General features: G+C 40.0%; 2 protein-coding genes across 2 annotated transcripts in view; one reads left to right on the forward strand and one right to left on the reverse strand.

Moving 5' to 3' along the window:
• The window catches only part of STXBP3 (syntaxin binding protein 3), a 66,189-nt gene that overhangs the window by 42,142 nt on the left and 3,361 nt on the right, over positions 1-20,686 (forward strand). Inside the window, exons 12-18 of the mRNA XM_056139032.1 lie at positions 4,129-4,194; positions 5,219-5,299; positions 6,341-6,479; positions 7,057-7,163; positions 8,630-8,722; positions 11,217-11,302; positions 19,015-19,163. Coding sequence (XP_055995007.1) covers positions 4,129-4,194; positions 5,219-5,299; positions 6,341-6,479; positions 7,057-7,163; positions 8,630-8,722; positions 11,217-11,302; positions 19,015-19,163 — 721 coding nt within the window. The remainder of the gene's footprint in view (positions 1-4,128; positions 4,195-5,218; positions 5,300-6,340; positions 6,480-7,056; positions 7,164-8,629; positions 8,723-11,216; positions 11,303-19,014; positions 19,164-20,686) is intronic.
• Positions 1-20,686, reverse strand: part of CLCC1 (chloride channel CLIC like 1) — a 200,085-nt gene that overhangs the window by 34,181 nt on the left and 145,218 nt on the right. The gene's annotated exons all lie outside the window — the stretch shown is intronic.

The raw sequence follows: 20,686 nt of genomic DNA on the forward strand, positions 1-20,686 counted from the left end.
GTCTCTGGAATCATGACTGTTAAGCAGCTTGATCAGGAGCCAGAGAGGCCGTTCATGGGCAATGACTTGGGGTCTCGGGGTGGGGAGGACAGGCCTAGTCCCCCCCACCCCCATCCCATGAGGCCCAAAATGTCTTGTCACTGCCGGCCCAGACCTGACTTTCCAATGGCCTCTGGAGGATGATGCCACTGAGCCGCCAAGGGGGAGCAGGCAGAGTGACAACACCCTTTCCCCCCTGGGGTGGCTCGGCGACAGTAACGTAGTGTGGGGTCCGGACGGACGCATTTCTGCCAAAAGCCACTGGGTTTCGAGATTTGTTTCTGATTCTCTGGGATCATGGCCATTAAGCAGCTTGATCAGAAGCAAGAGAGGCCATTCATGGGCAATGACTTGGGGTCTCGTTGGGGTGGGGAATACAGGACCGGCTCCACCCCCATCTTGTGAGGCCCTGCGTGTCTTATCACTGGGGGCCCAAACCTGACTTTCCGGTGGCCTCTGAAGGATGGCAGCCACTGGGCCGCCCAGGGGAACAGGCCAAGGCACTAAACCTATTCCCACCTGGGTTGGCCCAGCACCAGTAACCTACTGCAGGGACTGGATGCATCTCTGCCAAAAGCCACTGGGTTTCAAAATTTGCTTCTTAGTCTCTGAGATCATGGCCATTAAGCAGTTCAATCAGGAACCAGAGAGGCCATGCCTCCAATTATATAGCTGAGCCAGAGGTGGTTTGTGGGTGTGTTTCCCACATACCTAACTTTTGGCCGTTTATTTTCTTGGTAAACTTTGCCCCAAGTTTTTGGGATCTGGCCAAAGGCACAGCAGCAATTTTGGGGTACCTGGAAGTCTGAAGGCGCCATCAGGCTGCTGATGCACTCGCCTCACAGCTACAGATTGACCTGTTGGCGGCACCATACCCCCGATCTTGGAGTATTTTCAACTTGGAATATTTCTTGCTTTAAAGCCTTGCTTTGTCTTGTGTCATTATAACTGTGCCTGCTTGATTTTGTTTAGTGATCACATAATGTATCTTTCCCATTCCATACTTTGAACTATCTGACTTTTTGTTTTAGGGCATCTTGAAAAGTACTAGTAGTTGAGTTTTGTTTATTTATTCAACATAATCATCTTTGTTCTCTAATACTTAGCCCATATAGATTTCAGGTAATTATTGATATAGTTTTATGTCTACCATCTCATTTCATTTTATTGGTTTTCCCTTTTCTGCCTTGTATCTATTGCAGTGTGGTTTTTAAGAAAAGTATTTCCTCTTCAGTGTAAATTTTAAATATATCTTTTAGTATCCTATGATACTAAACATTATGATAGATATATTTAGAATGTGTCATTACCTTATCACAATTTACATTAAAGTATACTTTGGCTATGTCTTGGGCTGGAGCGCAGTGGATGGGGCGTTTGCCTTGCAAGTGGCCAACATGGCTGACCCGAGTTCGATTCCTCCGCCCCTCTTGGAGAGCCTGGCAAGCTACCGAGAGTATCTTGCCCGCGTGGCAAAGCCTGGCAAGCTACCCTGTGACATATTCGGTATGCCAAACACAGTAACAAGAAGTCTCAAAATGGAGACGTTACTGGGCCTGCTCGGGCAAATCGATGGACAACGGGAGGACAGTGACAGTGACAGTGGCTAATATCTTGAATCATTCAAGAATCTTTTAATGGTTTAACTATTTACTTTCTCTGTCTTACTATTGCCAGATATTGTACTTCTTAATATATTGTAAACTAAACATTTTAAAGGGCTGGAGCAATAGCACAGCGGTAGGGCGTTCGCCTTGCACGCGGCCAACATGGCCGACCCAAGTTGGATTCCTCCGCCCCTCTCGGAGAGCCCGGCAAGCTACCGAGAGTATCTCGCCCGCACGGCAGAGCCTGGCAAGCTCCCCGTGATGTATTCGATATGCCAGACACAGTAACAACAAAGTCCCCAATGGAGACGTTACTGGCCCGCTCGAGCAAATCGATGAACAACGGGAGGACAGTGACAGTGACAAACATTTTAAAAAATACTCCATTGACTTTCTTATTATCCATGTATTATTCCAGTCTTCTGTTACTTATTCCCTTACTATTCTTCAGTTTTCCATCAGGGGTAAATGAAGTCCTTCAACTTTCATTTTTTTCTGAAGTTATCTTTGTTTTGTAAGCTTTCAAAGACACTTTTGCTATATTCAGAATTCAGTGTTAGCAGTTTTTCTTTTTCCTTTCAGCAATCTAAAGATTTTACGTGGGTTTGCTCCATAGCAACACACACACACACACACACACACACACACACACACACACACACTCTTAAACATTTAACTAAAAAAATAAAGATTTTGATAGATTTGAGTCAGAGAAATACATGGGTAGGGAACTTGCCTTACCTGTGACTGACCCAGGTTTGTTTCCCAGCCTCCCGTGTGTTCCCCCAAGTCCACCAGGAGTGATTCCTGAGTGCAGAGCAAAAATTACTGAGCACTAGACCACAACACTCAAAAGGAGAGAGAGAACAAAAGGGAATGCCCTGCCACAGAGGCAGGGTGGGATGGGGGGGATGGGGGGTGGGAGGGATACTGGGATCATTGGTGGTGGAGAATGGGCACTGGTGGAGGGATGGGTATTTGATCATTATATAATCAAAAACCGAGCACAAAAATTTGTAAATCTATAACTGTACCTCATAGTGTTTCACTAATAAAATTTTTTTAAAAAGTACTGAGCACTGCTGGCTGTGACCCAAAACAAACAAAAATACATATTTCAGTAATTATCTTTTGGTTACCACAATTTCTGTTAAGTTAGCAGTCATGTTACTGTTTTTTTCCTAAAGATAACATGCCTTTTAAAAGATCTGTCTTTGATTTTTTTTTTTAGCAATTTAACCAAGATATATCTTCCTGTGATATATTTTTATTGATATTTGGAATTTTCTCAGCTTCTTATATTACCAAGCTGATAACTCTTCGCATTATTTCCTCATATCTTGATTTACTTCCTTTTCTTTCTCCTCTACTTCTGGTATTCCAATCACCATTTTAGATCTAAGCTGAGATAAAATAGAGCACATGCTTTGCATACGTGAGGCCCTGGGTTTAATCCCTGGCACCAAACACATAAAGAAATCCTTTGACCTTATACTACCTTTCTTATATATCTGTACCTGTACCGCTCCCTAAGTTTCCCTCTCTACTTTGAGTATTTTCGATTTACCTGACTTTGAGTTCTCTATTTCTAATTCTGTTTTGTGCAGTCTGTTGTTAAATGCTATTAAATGTAGTCTTTTTATTTTATTTTTATTTCTGGGTCACACCCAGTGGTGCTCAGGGTCTACTCTTGGTACAGTGCCCTGGGGACCATGTAGTTCCAGGGATCAAACACATGTCAGCTAGCCTTTTAAGCTTTTCCCTGGCTCCTAAATGTATTCTTTTAAAAATGGAGTCACAAATTACTTACCCTATGGTATGCAGTCCTGTGTTTTCACAAGTGCATATTGTCAGAAAAAAATCTAGATATAGAAAACTTCGACACCACGCCTGCAAATTTTGTACCCCAGTGTTGACAATCTACCCTTATTTTTTGTTGTCATTTGTTTTGGGGGCCACATCCAGTTCTCAGGGCTCACTCCTGGCTCTGTGCTCAGGGATCAATCCTGATGGTGTTCAGAGGATCATACGCAATGCTAGGAACCAAACCTTGCCTGGCCACATGTAAGACATTTGCCCTACCTGCTGTACTATATCTCCAGCCTTCTACCCAATTCTTACCATTTTGATATTATTTTATCATGGCTAAAACAAAAAAGAGCTTTTAGATTTGTTTTCATTAAAAACCTCTAAATGGGGGTAAAGTGATAGTATAGCAGGTAGAGTGTTTGCCTTGCATGCAGCCAACGTGGGTTTGATCCCCAACATCCAATATGTTCCCCTCAACACTGGCCAGAAGTGACTCCTGAGTGCAGAGCCAGGAGTAACCCTGAGCATCACTGGGTGTGGCCACCCCCCCAAAAGAAAAAAAAAACACTGCTAAATACATAGTTAATTAAAAACCTAAGATTGCAAGATTTAAAGGTTGTTATTATAGAATAACTAAGTTTGCTTTTTAAATATTTGGGTTTTTTTTTTTTAGACATCACTTAGTGCTCTTACCCAATTGATGAAAAAGATGCCCCATTTCCGAAAACAGATAACCAAGGTAAGCAATATTACATATGAACTGTTTTCCATTTTCAGTTTATTAGTTCATGCAGTTCTGTAGCCAGGCATAGCAGTGAGTGTCATGGAACATTTGGTGGTAGTCTTCTCCCTTTCTCTAAGTCTGAAAGTAACCCAAGTATCTAAACTTCTCAGTGCCCTTCTATCTCTGTTATCTCAATTTGTCCAAATCACTTGGCACTTTTTTGTCTTCACTTCATTAGCATACCAAAAAAATTCAACATTGGATTGCTTGAATCCAGTGGTTTATTGGAGAATCCGTTGGTTGGTTTCTCTACTTGGTTCTTTAACTTTAACATTTTTTTTTTTTTTTTGCATTTCAATTTCAAAATTTGTTCTCTGTTTCTTCCTCACCTCTTTTTGTTGCCATTGTTGTAATAGCTGGGGGTTGTAGATGCTTGGTCGTGGGGCTTGTGATACTCCTGTGGGGTTGAACCTCTGGCGATGGTGCTTACAAACTTGGCTGTGGTGCTTCCACACTTGGCTGTGGTGCTCACACACTTGGCTGTGGTGCTCACACACTTGGCTGTGGTGCTCACATACTTGGCCATGGTTAATTAGTAGTAGATTGCAGAGCAGTTGTGTGGGCAGATAAACTTTTTTTTTAATTTGCTATTCCATTTGTTCTTATAAGTCATTATTAGAATAATCTTTATGTGCTTTTTAATCATACTAAATGCTAGTGAAGAGCAAAATAGTATAAATTTGAACTTTTTTTCTGCTGAATTTGTAAGGGCTTTATTTTTTTTCTGACCTCTTGTTGCTTGCAAAGTTAACAGATTCAGCTGATTCTGATTTCCCTCTCTATTAGATTGTGTCCTGTTGATGTAGATTAATCTTAACCTTTTTTTTTTCTTGAGCTGTATCCCTTACTACATGTATTACCTCTTTTCCACCTAAACTCATATATTACTTCAGGCCTATCTCAATTGTTGAATATTACCATTTACACACAAAAAATAAATTTAAATGTATATATATAATTCATTTCTTCTGTTTTCCAGCAAGTTGTCCATCTTAACTTAGCAGAAGACTGCATGAGTAAGTTCAAGTCTAATATAGAAAAACTCTGCAAAACCGAACAGGTATGTGTAGAATCAGAAATACCCCTATGTTTATAACACATGTCCTGAATGAACTTTGTAAGGTAAAACCTAACTCTTCTCACTACAGTGCACTGAAGGACAGAATCTCTCTTCGAGGGAAATTCACTCCCCTAGCAGGTTTAATGCATCATTCCTCACCAACATTAATAACTTGGTGTCACAATGTACCCCCTCCTAATCTGTTATTCTTTTGTTGAATGGAATGATTTAAGAGTTTGGAGTATTTCAGGGTGGCATTGTTTGAACAACTTTATCAGTGGATGCAGTATTTAATTTAGCTTCCTACAGAGCACTGCAGAGGTGCATTTAATTTATTTTCATAGTTAAAAATGTTTAATTTATGAAATTAAAAAATTGTATTTATTAAATGTATTTGTTTCTACCGAATGTAACCTGCCCACACAGCAGAGTCTGGCAGACTCCCCGTGGCGTACCCAATATGCCCAATACCAGTAACAATAATGGGTCTCATTCTCCTAACTCTGAAAGAGCCTTGAATATGGCACTTTTTAAAAAAATCTTAGGGCTAGGACGAAGGAGACGTTAATGGGGCCTGCTCGAGGCAATTGACGAATAACAGGATGGTCGTGATCGTGATTTGTTTCATTGTTAAATAAAATACTTAGTAAGTTTAAAAGAAGAGATAATTTTAAATATATTAATGCTCATATAGTCACAACATATTAACAGTGAAATATTTTACACCTTTTCACACCAACTTTAGAATCTGGTGATAAAATATACTGCACATATCTACTCATGATCGCCCCATTTCAAAAGCTTAGTAATCAGCTGTGATTTGTGCTTACCATATTAGATATGATCACAGATTTAGATCAGTGATTTTTTTCTCTGAATTATTTATTTTAATATTTTATGTACTCAGTAGTTTACAAGTGGTGCTTTTTTAAAAAGTGAAATATTGTTCCATTGAAATTGGGTAAGCTTTAATAGTAGATATTCTTAAAAAGAAAAGAATTTGGGCTGTAGCCCCCCTGACAATGTTTTGTCTTCATTAAGGACTTGGCACTTGGAACTGATGCGGAAGGACAGAAGGTGAAAGATTCTATGCGAGTTCTCCTTCCAGTCCTACTCAACAAAAATCACGATAATTATGATAAAATAAGAGCAATCCTACTTTACATCTTCAGTATTAATGGTAATGAGGGTTTTGTTTATTTTATAGATGATATTAAAATTCCTAGCTCTCTAGGGCTTAGTATGTGCTCCATCATCTAATAGAGCACGTGTTCCCATTACCACACGCAGCCTCCTTGCCTCCTGCCAGCACTGCTGGATGTTGCCCTCTGGCAATAGCCAGGGGAAAAAACACAGCAGCCAGAGTGATAGTACAGGGATTATTACGGCGCTTGCCTTGCATGCCGCCGACCCATTGTGTCCTCAACACCATATATGGTTCCATAAGCTTGCCAAGAATGATTCCTGAGCACAGCCAGAAGTAAGCTATCTACACAGCTGAATATAACCCTGAAACCAACCAAACAAAAAGACCTCTAAAATCACTTTACAGTAATTCGCTTACTATTGATCATAAAAGAATCGCAGAATATTAGTGAGATTGATTAAATACCAAGAAAAGGGGAGAATACTAAAGCCTACATAGTTGAAATGTTTTCTTCTTAGTTTAAAAATTTATATATGTATGGATATTACCTGAAACCTAGAAATGATTATCAGAATAATTATCTGACCACTCATGTTTTTACCTCTCCCAGGAACTACAGAAGAAAATTTGGAGAAGTTAATCCAGAATGTAAAGATAGAAAATGAAAGTGATATGATTCGTAACTGGAGTTATCTTGGTGTTCCCATTGTCCCCCCAGTAAGAAATACATTCTGTATATAATTTTAGAATGCTTGTGTAGTTGTTTACATTAAGTATATTTTCTAATTTTTTTAACTTATGTGGACAGTTTTATATTTACTGTATAGATTGATAAGTTACTACATAATTTTTTGTTTCAAAAACTTTTACTGTACTTATTTTAAAGGGTTGTTTTTGTTTTACTTATTTTTGGTTTGGGCCACAACTGCCAGTGCTCAGGGTTACCCCTGGCTCTGAGCTCAGGAATCACTCTTAGCATGCTCAATTGCCCATATGGGATGCTGGGATTGAATCTGGGTCGGCCATGTGCAAGGCAAGCTCCCTGCCACTGTACTGTCACTCTGGCCCTAAAAAGTTTTGTCTAATTGATTGAGATGCTGAGATTTAAAGACCATTAATGGTTTCTCATGCACATAATTCCAACATGACATACTTATGTAATTTAGACAAATATTTTTTATTGAATTTATATTTTATGACTTCTATTTTATTTCCTGTTTGTGCTTTTCACTTTATAATCGTTTATATCAAATTTTGAAAGAACTTTACAATCTCCTTCGATCAAGTTTTTTTTATTGAATCAAGTTTTTTTTTATTGAATTTTTTTTTTATTGAACCCTATAGTATAGGGTCTGTGAGATAGACCCTTACAAAGCTGTTCATTATTAGGTTTTAGTTATACAGTGTTTCAACACCCATCCATCCGCCAGTGTGCATTTCCCAGCACCAGTGTTCCCAGCTTCCCTCTCACCATCCCCCACCCCCAGCCTACCTTATCCAAGGCAGGCACTTCTCTCTCTCTCTCTCTCTCTCTCTCTCTCTCTCTCTCTCTCACACACACACACACACACACACACCCGTCCCCCCTCCCCCTCTCTCTCTTTCCCTCTTCCCCTCCCTTCTTGCCTCCCCCTCCTTTTCTCCCTCTCCCCTTTTGGGCATTATGATTTGCAATTCAAATACTAAAAGGTTATTGTGTATATCCCTTTACCTACTTTACCTACTTTTAACACTCAGTTCTTGTCCAGCATGATCCTTTCCAAGATTTTTTTTGTTAATGGCAATTTGGGCCATGCCCAGTGATGCTCAGGGGTTACTCCTGGCTCTACACCCAGGAATTATTCCTGGCAGTGCTTGGGGGAACATACGGGATGCCAGGATTAGAACCAGGGTTCGCCATGTGCAAGGCAAATGCCCTATCCTCCAGCCCCCATCAAATTTTTATAGCACTTTTGAACATTTTCTGATTCTACCCTTAAGTTTTTCATTCAAGCACAAAATACTGTTCAGTGAAATCATCTGACCGTACCTATTCCAACTTTTGAGTAGTTATTTCAGATCACTTTTAATTTTAAGTCAAATACAAATAGTATTTGCTGTAATTAAACATATTTGTTAGAAAACTTTATAAGAGAATCTCATAAAATAAAAGTAACTTGTTTTGTATTTTTTCTCGTAATTAGTCTCAACAAGGCAAACCATCAAGAAAGGATCGGTCTGCAGAAGAAACTTTTCAGCTCTCTCGCTGGACCCCCTTTATGAAAGATATTTTGGAGGTAATATTCATTAAATTTTACTTATCCCCTAAGTGCCTTTCATATCTGAGTATTGTTCATTCTTTATATGTCTAAGCAGTTCCTGATCTAAGGGTGAGGAATTTTTTGTAGTTCAGAAAGAAGACTGGATCTTCCTAGAGTCAGGAGAGGAAACTTGTGAAAATTCACAACATGACTGCCTTAAAATAAATAAGTAAAAATACACAGGCAAGCTTTATGAAATATTTGCTATTGTAAATAAATACATGTGCCTGAAATATAATTTATTTGCATGAAATTTAACAAAGTAAAATTTAAGGTGGCACTTAGATTAGAAAGTGTTAGACTATTATCTTGGGAATGTATTTGTGAGGAAAGTGTAAACTTTAGGGAATGGAGAAATAGTATAGGAGTTAAGACTCTTGCCTTGCCTGCAGCTGACCCAGGTTCAATCCCTGGCACCACATGTGATCCCCTGAGCACTGCCCAGGAGTGCTCCCTGAGCACAGAGCTAGAAATAGAGCCTAAGCAGAGCCGGGTGTGGCTCACATGAAAAATGATTAAAACGTAAACTCTATAGGCCTGCTTTTAGAGGCAATAGGCAGTTAATGCCTTCAGTAGTGTGTTTTTGTTGTTGTTGTTGTTAGAAAATAGTATCTATAGCGCTGTCATCCCATTGTTGATTGATTTGCTCAAGTGGGCACCAGTAACATCTCCATTGTGAGACTTGTTATTACTTTTTTGGCATATCGAATATGCCACAGGGAGCTTGCCAGGCTTTGCTGTGCGGGTGGGATACTCTCGGTAGCTTGCCAGACTCTCCAAGAGGGAGAGAGGAATTGAACCTGGGTTGGCCACATGCAAGGCAAACTCCCTACCTGCTGTGCTATCGCTCCAGCCCAGAAAATAGTATGTAGCTATAGGAAATTTAAAAATTAGCTACTAAAAATTGTAACTCAATAAAACAATGGCCTTAATTCTTTAGTCATAGTATTCAAATTTTCTTTGCATTTGAACCCTAATTTCTGCTTTCCTGAGGAAACTAATTGAATATGATTTTTTCTGTTTTACTTATCTAATTTTATATCTTACATACATGCTTAGTAAAAACTAGGGAATTTGGACTTTGGGACAAGGAATGTCACTCAGTGGTCAAATGCATACCTCACAGGCACAAGTGTATCACAAAGCAAGGGTAAAGAGAGGGAAAGTGGTTTTTTTTTTTTTAATTAGTGAAACACCAAGAGGTACAGTTGTAGACTTACAAACTTTTGTGCTGGGTTTCAGTTATACAGTGATCAATTACCCTCCACCAGTGCCCATTCTCCACCACCAATGATCCCAGTAGCCCTCCCACACCCAACCCCATCTTCCCCCCACCCCACCTCACCTCTGTGGCAGGGCATTCCCTTTTGCTCTCTCTTTCCTTTAGGGTGTTGTAGTTTGCCGTAGAGGTACTGAGTAGCCATCATGTTCAGTCTGTAGTCTACTTTCAGCACGCATCTCAAGTCCTGAGCAAGGCCTCCAAACATCCTTTACTTGGTGTTCCCTTCTCTGTCTGAGCTCCCTTTTCCCCCAACATGTGCTTCCGGCTTCCAAGCCCTGGAGCAGACCTCCTGGTACTTATCTCAACTATTCTTGGGTGTGAATGTGGCAAGAAAGGGACCCTCGTTCACTGCTGGTGGGAATGCCGACTGGTTCAGCCCTTTTGGAAAACAGTATGGACAATTCTCAAAAAATTAGAAATTGAGCTCCCATTTGACCTAGCAATACCACTCCTGGGAATATATCCCAGAGAGGCAAAAAAGTACAGTTGAAATGACATCTGCACTTCTGTGTTCATTGCTGCACTGTTCACAGTAGCCAAAATTTGGAAAAAAACCTGAGTGACCGAGAACAGATGACTGGTTAAAGAAACTTTGGTACATCTACACAGTGGAATACTATACAGCTGTTAGAAGTCATGAAATTTACCTACAAGTGGTTCTACATGGAAAGTATCATGCTAAGCGAAATGAGCAAGAAAGAAAGGGACAGACATAGAAAGACTGAACTCATCTGGAGAATATAAAGTAACAGAATGGGAGAAGGAAAGTTTTTTAATGGAATAAAAACTTGTCTCATCCTCGCAGTTATCATAGTATCCCTAGATCAGCGGTGATCTTCTTACTTGAGAGCCTCTAGAGAGAGTGCGGCAAGGCCTCTCCAGGCAGGTAAAGAGATACGTTCGGACTCAGCTGGTTTGTAGAGAACAGCAGCACTCTGATGTAAAGGGCCTGATAAGGTGCTTGGGGTCCCTACACAGTGTGGGACTGACCCACGAAATGAACAAGTGAAAACAAATTTTGTCTTCATAAGGAAACAGTTGCGTGGCTTTTTGGAGCACATAGGATTTGTAAGTTTCCGTGAGAGGAATATTTATTAAATACATCCTTATGTTTCTTCATTGTAAACGTGAATACAAGTTTTGAGTTTTGTGCAGAACAGAAACAGTCTTCACTCTCTCCTTCCCTAGGACGCCATCGATAATAGACTAGACTCGAAAGAATGGCCATATTGCTCTCCATGTCCGGCAGTGTGGAATGGCTCGGGCGCTGTAAGGTAAACCTAGACTTACAATCTCAGAATCCGAGCTTGACACCACGGGGTCATCATTGAACTGGCTCCTGGGTACTCTTTTGTTAGTGATTCTTGAAGCAGATAACCTCTGCAGAGGCAGTTTTTTTTTCTAACCCATATTTAATGAGCCAGGTTAGCATAATGAAATGTAACTATTATAAAACGATTTTCATGAAACTGTAATGAGTTTTCCCTAAAACCCATTTCTTCATGTAGCAGAGTATATGATCCTTTTTGAGTATTTTTCATGGTGAAGTATTTGAAACATTCAGAAAATCATAGAGACTATTTTAATCCATATTCTTATAACCTCTGTTCAGCTTAATCTTAAATACAATTAAAATTTCTGATTCACTCTGATTTTTTTACTTCCTCTCTTTTCTATCATGAATTTGGTTTTTACCATTCATCTATGTGTTTTTATGTATTTCTATTCTAAACATTGCATAATATTTTGATTTACGGGATTTTCTCTTAGTCCTCTAGCAGTTTTGATACATCTAGGTATAATTCTCTTTTATTGTACTTAGGATTTTCTGAGTTTCATGAATTTACAAGTTAATACTTTTACCAAATACTTAGTTTTTACCCCTGCCTGCTCTTTAAAACACTCATATATTGGAAGCTTTGACAGTCTCATGAACCTCTAAACTGTTTACTTTTTCTTCATCTTTTTCTTTCTGTTCTTCAGATGGGATAGTGTCCTTTGATCCATCCTTCTTTTTTTTTTTTATCATTTTTTTTTATTAGTGAAACACCATGAAGTACACTTATAGACTTATAAATTTTTGTGCTTGGGTTTCAGTTATACAATGATCAAGTACCCATCCCTCCACCAGTGCCCATCCTCCCCCGCCACGGGTCCTAGCATCCCTCCCACCCCCCATCCCTCCCCCCACCCCCGTCCCACCCTGCCGCTGTGACAGGGCATTCCCCCTTGTTCTCTCTCTCTTCTTTTGGGTACTGTGTTTTATCTCATCCTTCTGACATTTTAAGCTGCTTTTGAGCCCATCTAGTAAATGTTTCATTTCATTTATTAAACGTTACCATTAAAAAAATTTTAATGCTATAGAACAGGGCTAACTAAACTTTTTCCACTTGCAACCCCTGTGTTGCCCAAGAAATTCATATGTGACCCCAGGTTTATAGGGCATATGAAATCAGTATACAAATCAAATATTTTCTGATAATGATAAAGAACAGTAAAATAACGGGTCTCATTCCCCTGACCTTGAAAGAGCCACCAATATGGCAGCACTGGGAAAGACGAGTAAGGAGAGGCTGAGAAAATCTCAGGGCTGGGATAAATGGAGACGTTACTGGTGCCCATTCAAGTAAACAGATGAGCAACAGGATGACAGTGATACAGTGATAAAGAAATTTAAAGCATATGTTTAAAAAGTTACATGACCCCATATGGGGCAATGACCCACAAATTTAAGAAACTAAGCTAAAGAATACCACTTTTATTTTAGCTTTTATTTCTCTCTGAGGTTTCTTAATGTTAATTTTACTGTTTGCTTGGTTTTCTTTAATTCTTCATTAATATTTGTAATAGGTGTTTTGATGTCTACTAAATCAAACATCTCTGTCCACTCAGAATCTATGTCTATTGTGGGTTTTGCACATCTGATTTTTTTCATTGAAAATTAAACCTTTAAAATAGCTTGAGGTGCTTACCCATTACAAACCCCACCACCATATATGACCCCCTGAGCACTTCCAAGAGTGATCCAAGGGTGAGCACAGCTGGATGTGGTCCAAGGGTGCCACCTCCCACCCCTCTGCCATCACCAAAAATTAAACCTTGAGTATTGGATCAATTCTGATTTTTTTCTTTTGATGACTTGCATTAAACTGTTGGGTCATTTCCTTTATAGGAGTAGCCACTGATGCCAGGTTTGTGTTTGTTGTTGTTGTTGTTTTTTAATGGTGCTAGGGATCGAACTCAGAGCCCCATACATGCAAGGTAGTGTTCTACGCTGTCCTGCTCTCCAATGTCATTGTTGAGGTTTGTTATTTTACCATTCTTTTAACTCCTAGTGATTGCCTCTGTGTCTCTCTGTTTAGTTTATACATCAGCTAATTATCTGGATATCTACAGCCTATAAAGGTTCCATCCTCTACTCATCAAACTGATTATGGGTTAAGAAATGCATGTCTGGGGCCAGAGTAATAGTACAGCAGGTTGAGTGTTTGCCAACCCAGGTTCAATCCCTGGCATCCCATATGGTTCCCCGAGGAACAGCTAGAAGTAATTTTGAGTGCAGAGCCAAGAGTAACCCCTGAGCATCACTGGGTGAGACCCCCCCCCAAAAAAAAAAATAGAAATGCATCCCAGGACCAAAGAGAGAACTCAGTGGGATGAGGCATATGGTCAACTGCATTTTGATCCCTGGCACTGAACAGTAGGTCCAGTTGACTCCTAGTACCCCCAGGGTGGCCTTCATTGTCCCCAGCATGATAGGCCTGAATGCCACAGTTTCCTCAGCCTTACCATTGAATTTCTGTCCCAGTTGACTTAAGAATTACCAGGAGTGGCAATTTCTGAGTGCAGAGCCAGGAGTAACCCTGAGCATTGCTGGGTGTAACCCAAAAAGCAAAAAAAAAAAAAAAAAAAAAAAAAAAACACCAGGAGTGGCCCCTAGGCCCCTGAGCACTGCTTGAGCTTCTGTTGTTTCAGTATGCTGTGGGCACTGAAATAAAAAAAAAAGTATTTGGAAGAATAAGTTGCCATTTGTGAACCAGCAAAGTTGCAGGATTTTACACTCCCTGTGACAACACCTTTAATCAGTCTCTCACCTCTGGCAGTAACAGCCAACTTCAAGTCAGTATAGCTGTAGTTTTTACCAGATGAGTTGGGATAAAGGTGGGGCTTGGCTGCAGGCCCAGCCAAGGTCACGTAGTCCCTGCCACCATTCTTGTTCTACATGGTGGCTTATATCTAGGAGTAAGTGCTTCTCAATTTGTTGTCTGCCTGTAGTCAGTTTCCAGTCAGTAATATTATGCTTGTTTTTCTGATCTCCCATGAAGTCTTTGAACAGCATCCACCATGCCCAGAAGTCTCCTTCACAGCTGTTTTTAAACTTGGCAGAGGGGGTCCGGTATTAAATGATGAAATGTGTGCTCCTATCACTTGCTTTGTGTGTGTGTGTCCTTCAACATTACAATTATGAAATCAATCTCAGATTGATGTATATATGAGGAAGTTTCACTGCTTGTTGACGTGTTACTTATATGAGTATCATTGTTTATTCATCTGTTTTCTACGTGATGGAATTTTAGACTTTCAAAATGAGCTCCATTTTAAACATTCTTGTGAATATTCTTGTATCTTTATGTATATATGAATGTTTCTCTTAATTAGGCTTCCCTTTATCTAAGGACTTTGCATTAGTTTTAGTTTATCCCATTCCTTTTCACCTGTTTTGGATACTGTATATCCTGTTTGTGGTTTTTTGGCACTATTTGAGTACGCTTCTTTGACACCAAGTCTGAATTAATGAGTTTAGTATCTGCTTCACTCTTGAACACTACAAGAACCCTTGAATAACTTAATTCAGACAAGATGCTTAGATGCTTTCTTAGTAATTTCATGTTGGCCTTTTATTACTTTCAAATTAATTATCATCTTTACTTTCTTTTTTTTAGTTGAATATGTATGTTAACCAATTATATTATTCAGCACTTCTTGCATTCTTTTTTGAGGGGCTTCATTCCCTTCTTGTGTGAAATACATTCGTCAGAAGCTTCTTTAATGTGGCCTTTGGTGGTAGTTTTTGTGGGTTTTGGCTGTCTGAAAATATCTTCATTTTGTCCTTGATCTTGCATGATAACATTGACTTTCTAGGCCCACTCAGCTGCTTGTGGTCTTAGTCTACATGGTTTGTATTTTCATTTCTTGGTTTCAGTTTTAATTACTGAGAAAGTATGTGTTGTGGGGGGCAGTGTGTTTCTGTCAGTTTTTGTAATACCTCTGTAATTTGCCTGTCCTCTTTGAAATTCTGTATATGCTGTATCTATTTTTATTTCTTTCCTTGGTTTTTACTATGTTTCCTGAATCTGAGGTTTCATATTTTTCAGATATTGCCAGTTTTACAGTCTTGGTTTTGTTGAAATATCTTATTAAATTTTCATGTCTGTAATCCCTCAAGTTTAACATGTCTTTTATTTTTGTGATGCATTCTGGAAATTCTCCTTTACATTTAGTTTTCAATTCTTTAGTTTTGAAACTTGTGTTCGGTCTGCTGAATAAGCAAGCTGTCTTGGATTTCTATGTTCTGACTTTATTTTTCCATTTTAAAAACATTTCTTTTTCACATATGCTTGGATTTATTTTTTGTTATTTCTATTTTATTGTACTTTCTGACCTACTGTATTGTCACTTATCATTTCAAACTTTAATTTTATTAATTAAATTGTGGTCTTAGTCTAACAATTTTATTATCTGCTTTCTTTGGAATCTAATCCAAATCAAATCCTTTGTGTTGAGTCTGCTCCCCGCACAGTGCTCAAGCATTATTCCATTTTTTTGTTTTGTTTTTGGACCACAGCTGATGGTGCTCAGAGGTTAGTCCTGGCTCTGCACTCAGGAATGACTCCTGGTGGTGCTCAGGGAACTATATGGGATGCTGGGGATCGAACGCAGGTTGATAGCATGCTAAACAAGCCCTGCCTGCTATACTATCACTCCTATTCCCTCAAGCATTATTCCTGTCACTGCTTAGGGCTTGATCCTGGCTCTGTGCATAGGGATCACTCCTGACAGGCTTGGGAAATCATATGTGGTGCTCAGGATTGAACCTGGATTGGCCATGTGTGAGGCAAGAGCTCTATCATCTGTACTATTCACCTAGCCCCAAACAAAGTAATTATTAAAATGTACCAAGTATGGAATCTGTACCAAAAAAGTACTCAGTACACAATAGTTCTTACTTAATTCACTTCACCACTCATATTTCTAGATCTAGATCTATACTTTGTACAAGCCACATAAGGTCGTTTCTAAACACTTAGTTTCTTGGACACACTCACCACTACAAATCATGTAGCTATGTAGCGTTTGGCGGCTCTCATGTGCAGATGCAGACCATTTCCATCTATGCAAGAAAGTTCTCGGGCTGGAGCAATAGCACAGCGGGTAGGGCGTTTGCCTTACATGCAGCTGACCCGGATTCGATTCCCAGCATCCCATGTGGTCCCCCGAGCACTGCTAGGAGTAATTCCTGAGTGCAGAGCCAGGAATAACCCCTGTGCATTGCTGGGTGTAACCCAAAAAGCAAAAAAAAAAAAAAAAAAGTTCTCTAGAGTACTGCTTTAGCTCTGTACTAGCTAACCTCCAGCAATCGTGCCCTTCCTTCCTATGGTCCCCTCACCGTCCTAATGTTTGGCCCCCTATTATTGTGCAGTGCTCGCCTCCATTTATGGGATTGTCACCTGTGCTCCTTGGAATGTTCTGAGAGCCCAGGGGGTGGAAGTGAAGAGTCAGTGCCCCAGTCAGAGTGTGGCTCTCTATCATAGGGAATCACTTTGGTTTGTTTCCATTTGTAACCATTCGTAAAAATACATGTTTTTATTTGAAAAGTTTCTTTAAATTATGTACTAAAATACGTGAATCTATAAATCACATGTATACTATACAAAAGTTACAATTGAATTAAAAGAAAAATCAATGGAAAACTAAATTTAACTTATTTAAACAGTTTATTGAAATACAATTTAGTTATGGAGAACAGTGTATATATTTTTTAATTACTTAATTAAAATCACCATGAGATAGTTACAGAGCTGCTTGTGGTCAGGTTTCAGTCATACAGTGTTCCAGCACCGGCTGGTTCGAAAGTAGTGAGTGGCCATACAGTCAACCTAAAGTCAACCTGAAGCAAATATAAACAGTGTTCCAACACCCATTCCTCCACCAGTGTATATGTTCCACTACGGTGTCCCCAATTTCCCTCCTGCCACCCTCCGCATAGCCTGTTTCTATGTCAGGCACTTTCCTTCTCTCTTTTTCTCTTTTTGTCCTCTCTTTCTCTCTCTCCTCCCCCCCTCCTCTCCTCTCTCTCTCCTCGCCTCTCTCTATCCTCTCCTCTCCTTTCTCTCCTCTCCTCTCCTTTCTCTTCCCTCCCCCTCCCTCTCCCTCCCCCCCCCCCCCACCTCTTTGGGGCATTGTGGTTTACAATATTGGTAGCACTGTAGCACTGTCATTCCCCGTTGTTCATCAATTTGCTAGAGCGCACTGGTAACATCTCCATTGTGAGACTTGTTACTGTTTTTGGCATATTGAATACGCCACAGGGAGGTTTCCAGGCTCTGCCTTGTGGGCGGGATACTCTCAGTAGCTTGCCAGGCTCTCTGAGAGGGATGGAGGGGCAATATAGGTACTGAGAGGTCATCATGTTTGTTCCTTTATCTGTTTCAGCCCACAGTTCTTGTCCAGAGTGATCATTTCCAACTCTTTGTCATGCTAATCCTTTCTCTCTCCCAATTGCCTTCTCCCCCAGCATTTGAGGTAGGTTTCTAACCTCAGGCCAGTCCGCATTGCCCTGGTTTCTACTGTCCTTGAGTCCAGTCATTCTATGTCTGTCCCTCTTCTGACTCATTTCACTCATGATACTCTCCATTCCCATCCATTTATAAGCAAATTTAAAAGTGTATATTTAAAATCTAGTACTTGACTCCTATACCCTGTGAAATGATCATCACAAGCTAGTATTAATACATCTGTCATCTCCAGTCTGCCATTTTTTCTGTTTTGTGTGTATGGTTAAAACTTAAGCTTAACCCCCTAGCAGATTTCAGGTTTATAAACCACTTTTATCATCACAGTCACTATACCGTATTAGCCCTCTGAAGTCATTGATCGTGAATAACTGAATCTTTGTGCCATTGGCACCCACATCCCTTTTCTCCTCCCTGTGATCCCTGGCATCCAGCATTGTATTTTCTGTTTGCTTGAAGCTATTTTACATTCCACATTCATAAGATCATGCAGTATTTGTCTTTTAGCATTCATATTATTTTCCTTAGCTTAATGTCTTCCAGGTTTATCCATGTTATTCCAAATGGCAGAATTTCCTTCCATTCTAAATTAATTAACACTCCATGATATAAACAAGCCACGCTTTCTCAGTCTGTTTCCCCATTGATGATGGATTAGCTTGTTTCCTGCCTTGACTGCAGTGAGCATGGGAATGCAGATGTGTTTTACACATCTGCCTCCTCTGCACCTCACTGAGTCTCATCCAGGGGACGCCCACACCAGAGCAAATCTGGGTGTCCCTCTGCACCTCATTGAGTCTCATCCAGGGGCACGCCCATACCAGATCCAAGTCCTCGACCCTGTTTGAGTGCCACTTGCCCCATCCTTTTTTTCATTTCAAGAAGTCACATGTCTTTCGGGTATATTATTTCTTTATGTAAAGTACATAAGAGGGTATTAACTCTAGTTTATAGGCTAAATACTGAATAAGTATTAAGTGATTTGTCCAGACTTGTAGTTCAAAATTAAAGAAATGGGACTGCCTGTCTCTAATGCTCAAGTCTTGCTACAGTTGTCATTTCCTTAAAATTGGTGTAATTGGTTCCAGATTTGAATTTGCTTGAATTAAGCTTTTTTAAAGGCCTGTAGGAAAAATGACTTTGGACATTTGAACATGTTTGTGATTTTTTGTTTGTTTGTTTATTTGTTTTAGTGCTCGCCAGAAACCCAGAGCTAATTATTTAGAGGATCGAAAAAATGGGTCAAAGCTGATTATTTTTGTAATTGGAGGAATTACATACTCTGAAATGCGTTGTGCATATGAAGTTTCTCAGGCACATAAATCCTGTGAAGTTATTATTGGTAAGGTGTTTTTCTCTGTTTTTTTCTTTAAAATACCCTCAATGCAAATTTATGGAAAGCTTTGTTATGACTTCTAGTTGTAGTTTTGGGGCCACACCTGGGCTGGGCTCAGGTTTTACTCCTCGCTCAGTGTTAGGGGATCACTCCTGGAGGTGCTCAAGGGACCATATGTGGAGCCAGGGATTGAACCTGATCAGCTGCATATATGTTAAACATAATCTTGTATTTTTCACTTAGGACTACATTTTTTTATACAAAAAGCTTTTTTAAATAGTGTTATTTAAATATGTTGTAACTGATGTTCTAGTTTATCTCTGGTTGGCTTTTTGATAACTTTATTTCTAAATATTCAGGAAATCAACTACAAAATACTATGTTGTAATGCAATTATTAAAATAATGTCCTATAATTTAGTGTTTCATATGCTTTCTTCACTTTCATTTTCAAGTAACTTTTTGAAGTATAAACATATTTCTACTACAGAAATAAGGATTTTTTTGCTAGATGTAGATCTGACATTGGCAATATCTGTATGGAAGACTTGAGAGACGATAGAGCTTAAAACCTCACCTAGAATCCCTGGCACCACATAAGGCCCTCTGAACATAGGGGTCACTCCTGAGCACAGAGCCAGGAATAGCCCCAGCGTGCCCCTGAGTGTGGGGCAAAAAAAAAGAAAAAATTCTGCACTCCCCCAACCCCCTGCCAAAAAAAAAAAGGGGGAAAATAAGGTTTATGTGAAATTTAGTTTTAAGAATTTTCATTACTATAGCACAGCAGGTAAAGTGTTTGCCTTGCAAGCAGCCAAGATGGCCGACCCGAGTTCGATTCCTCTACCCCTCTCGGAGAGCCTGGCAAGCTACCGAGAGTATCTCGCCCGCACGAGCCTGGCAAGCTCCCCGTGACTTATTCGATATACCACTTGTTACTTGACACAGTAACAAGTGTCACAATGGAGACGTTATTGGGCCCACTCAAGCAAATCGATGAATAATGGGAGGACCGTGACCGTGACTGTGGAGAGCCAGTCTAGTGACTAGGACACTTGCCTTGCAATGAACTGACCCAGGTTTAATCCCCAACACCGCATATGGTCCCCTGAACTCCACCAGGAGTGATCCTTGTGTACAGAGCCAGGAGTCCTGAGCACAGGGTATGTGAAAATTTTCATTAAAGCCAACATTTTATATTCTCTGGCTCATGGAAGTGCAACATTTGTACACAAAGCTTCAGTCTACAGCACTGCTTAATAATAGTTTTCTGTGGTTCAACCACTGTTGATGTTCATTTGTGAAGATAGAATAGCCCCAGTTTTGTCTCTAATGCATCTGTAGTACAAAATAAAGCGCTAGAAATGCTCAGTGTCTCTGGCAGTAAAGGGAAAGTTTGAGGGGCTGGAGGTATGGTATGGCATTTGCCTTGCATACAGCTGATCCTAGGCTTGATTCCAGCACCCTATGTGGTACCCCCTCTAACCCCTCCTGGCACATCATGAGTGATCCTTGAGCTCACAGACAGATGTA

This window comes from Sorex fumeus, unplaced genomic scaffold (genome assembly GCF_029834395.1).
Source record: "Sorex fumeus unplaced genomic scaffold, SorFum_2.1 ptg000131l, whole genome shotgun sequence".
NCBI lineage: Eukaryota > Metazoa > Chordata > Mammalia > Eulipotyphla > Soricidae > Sorex > Sorex fumeus.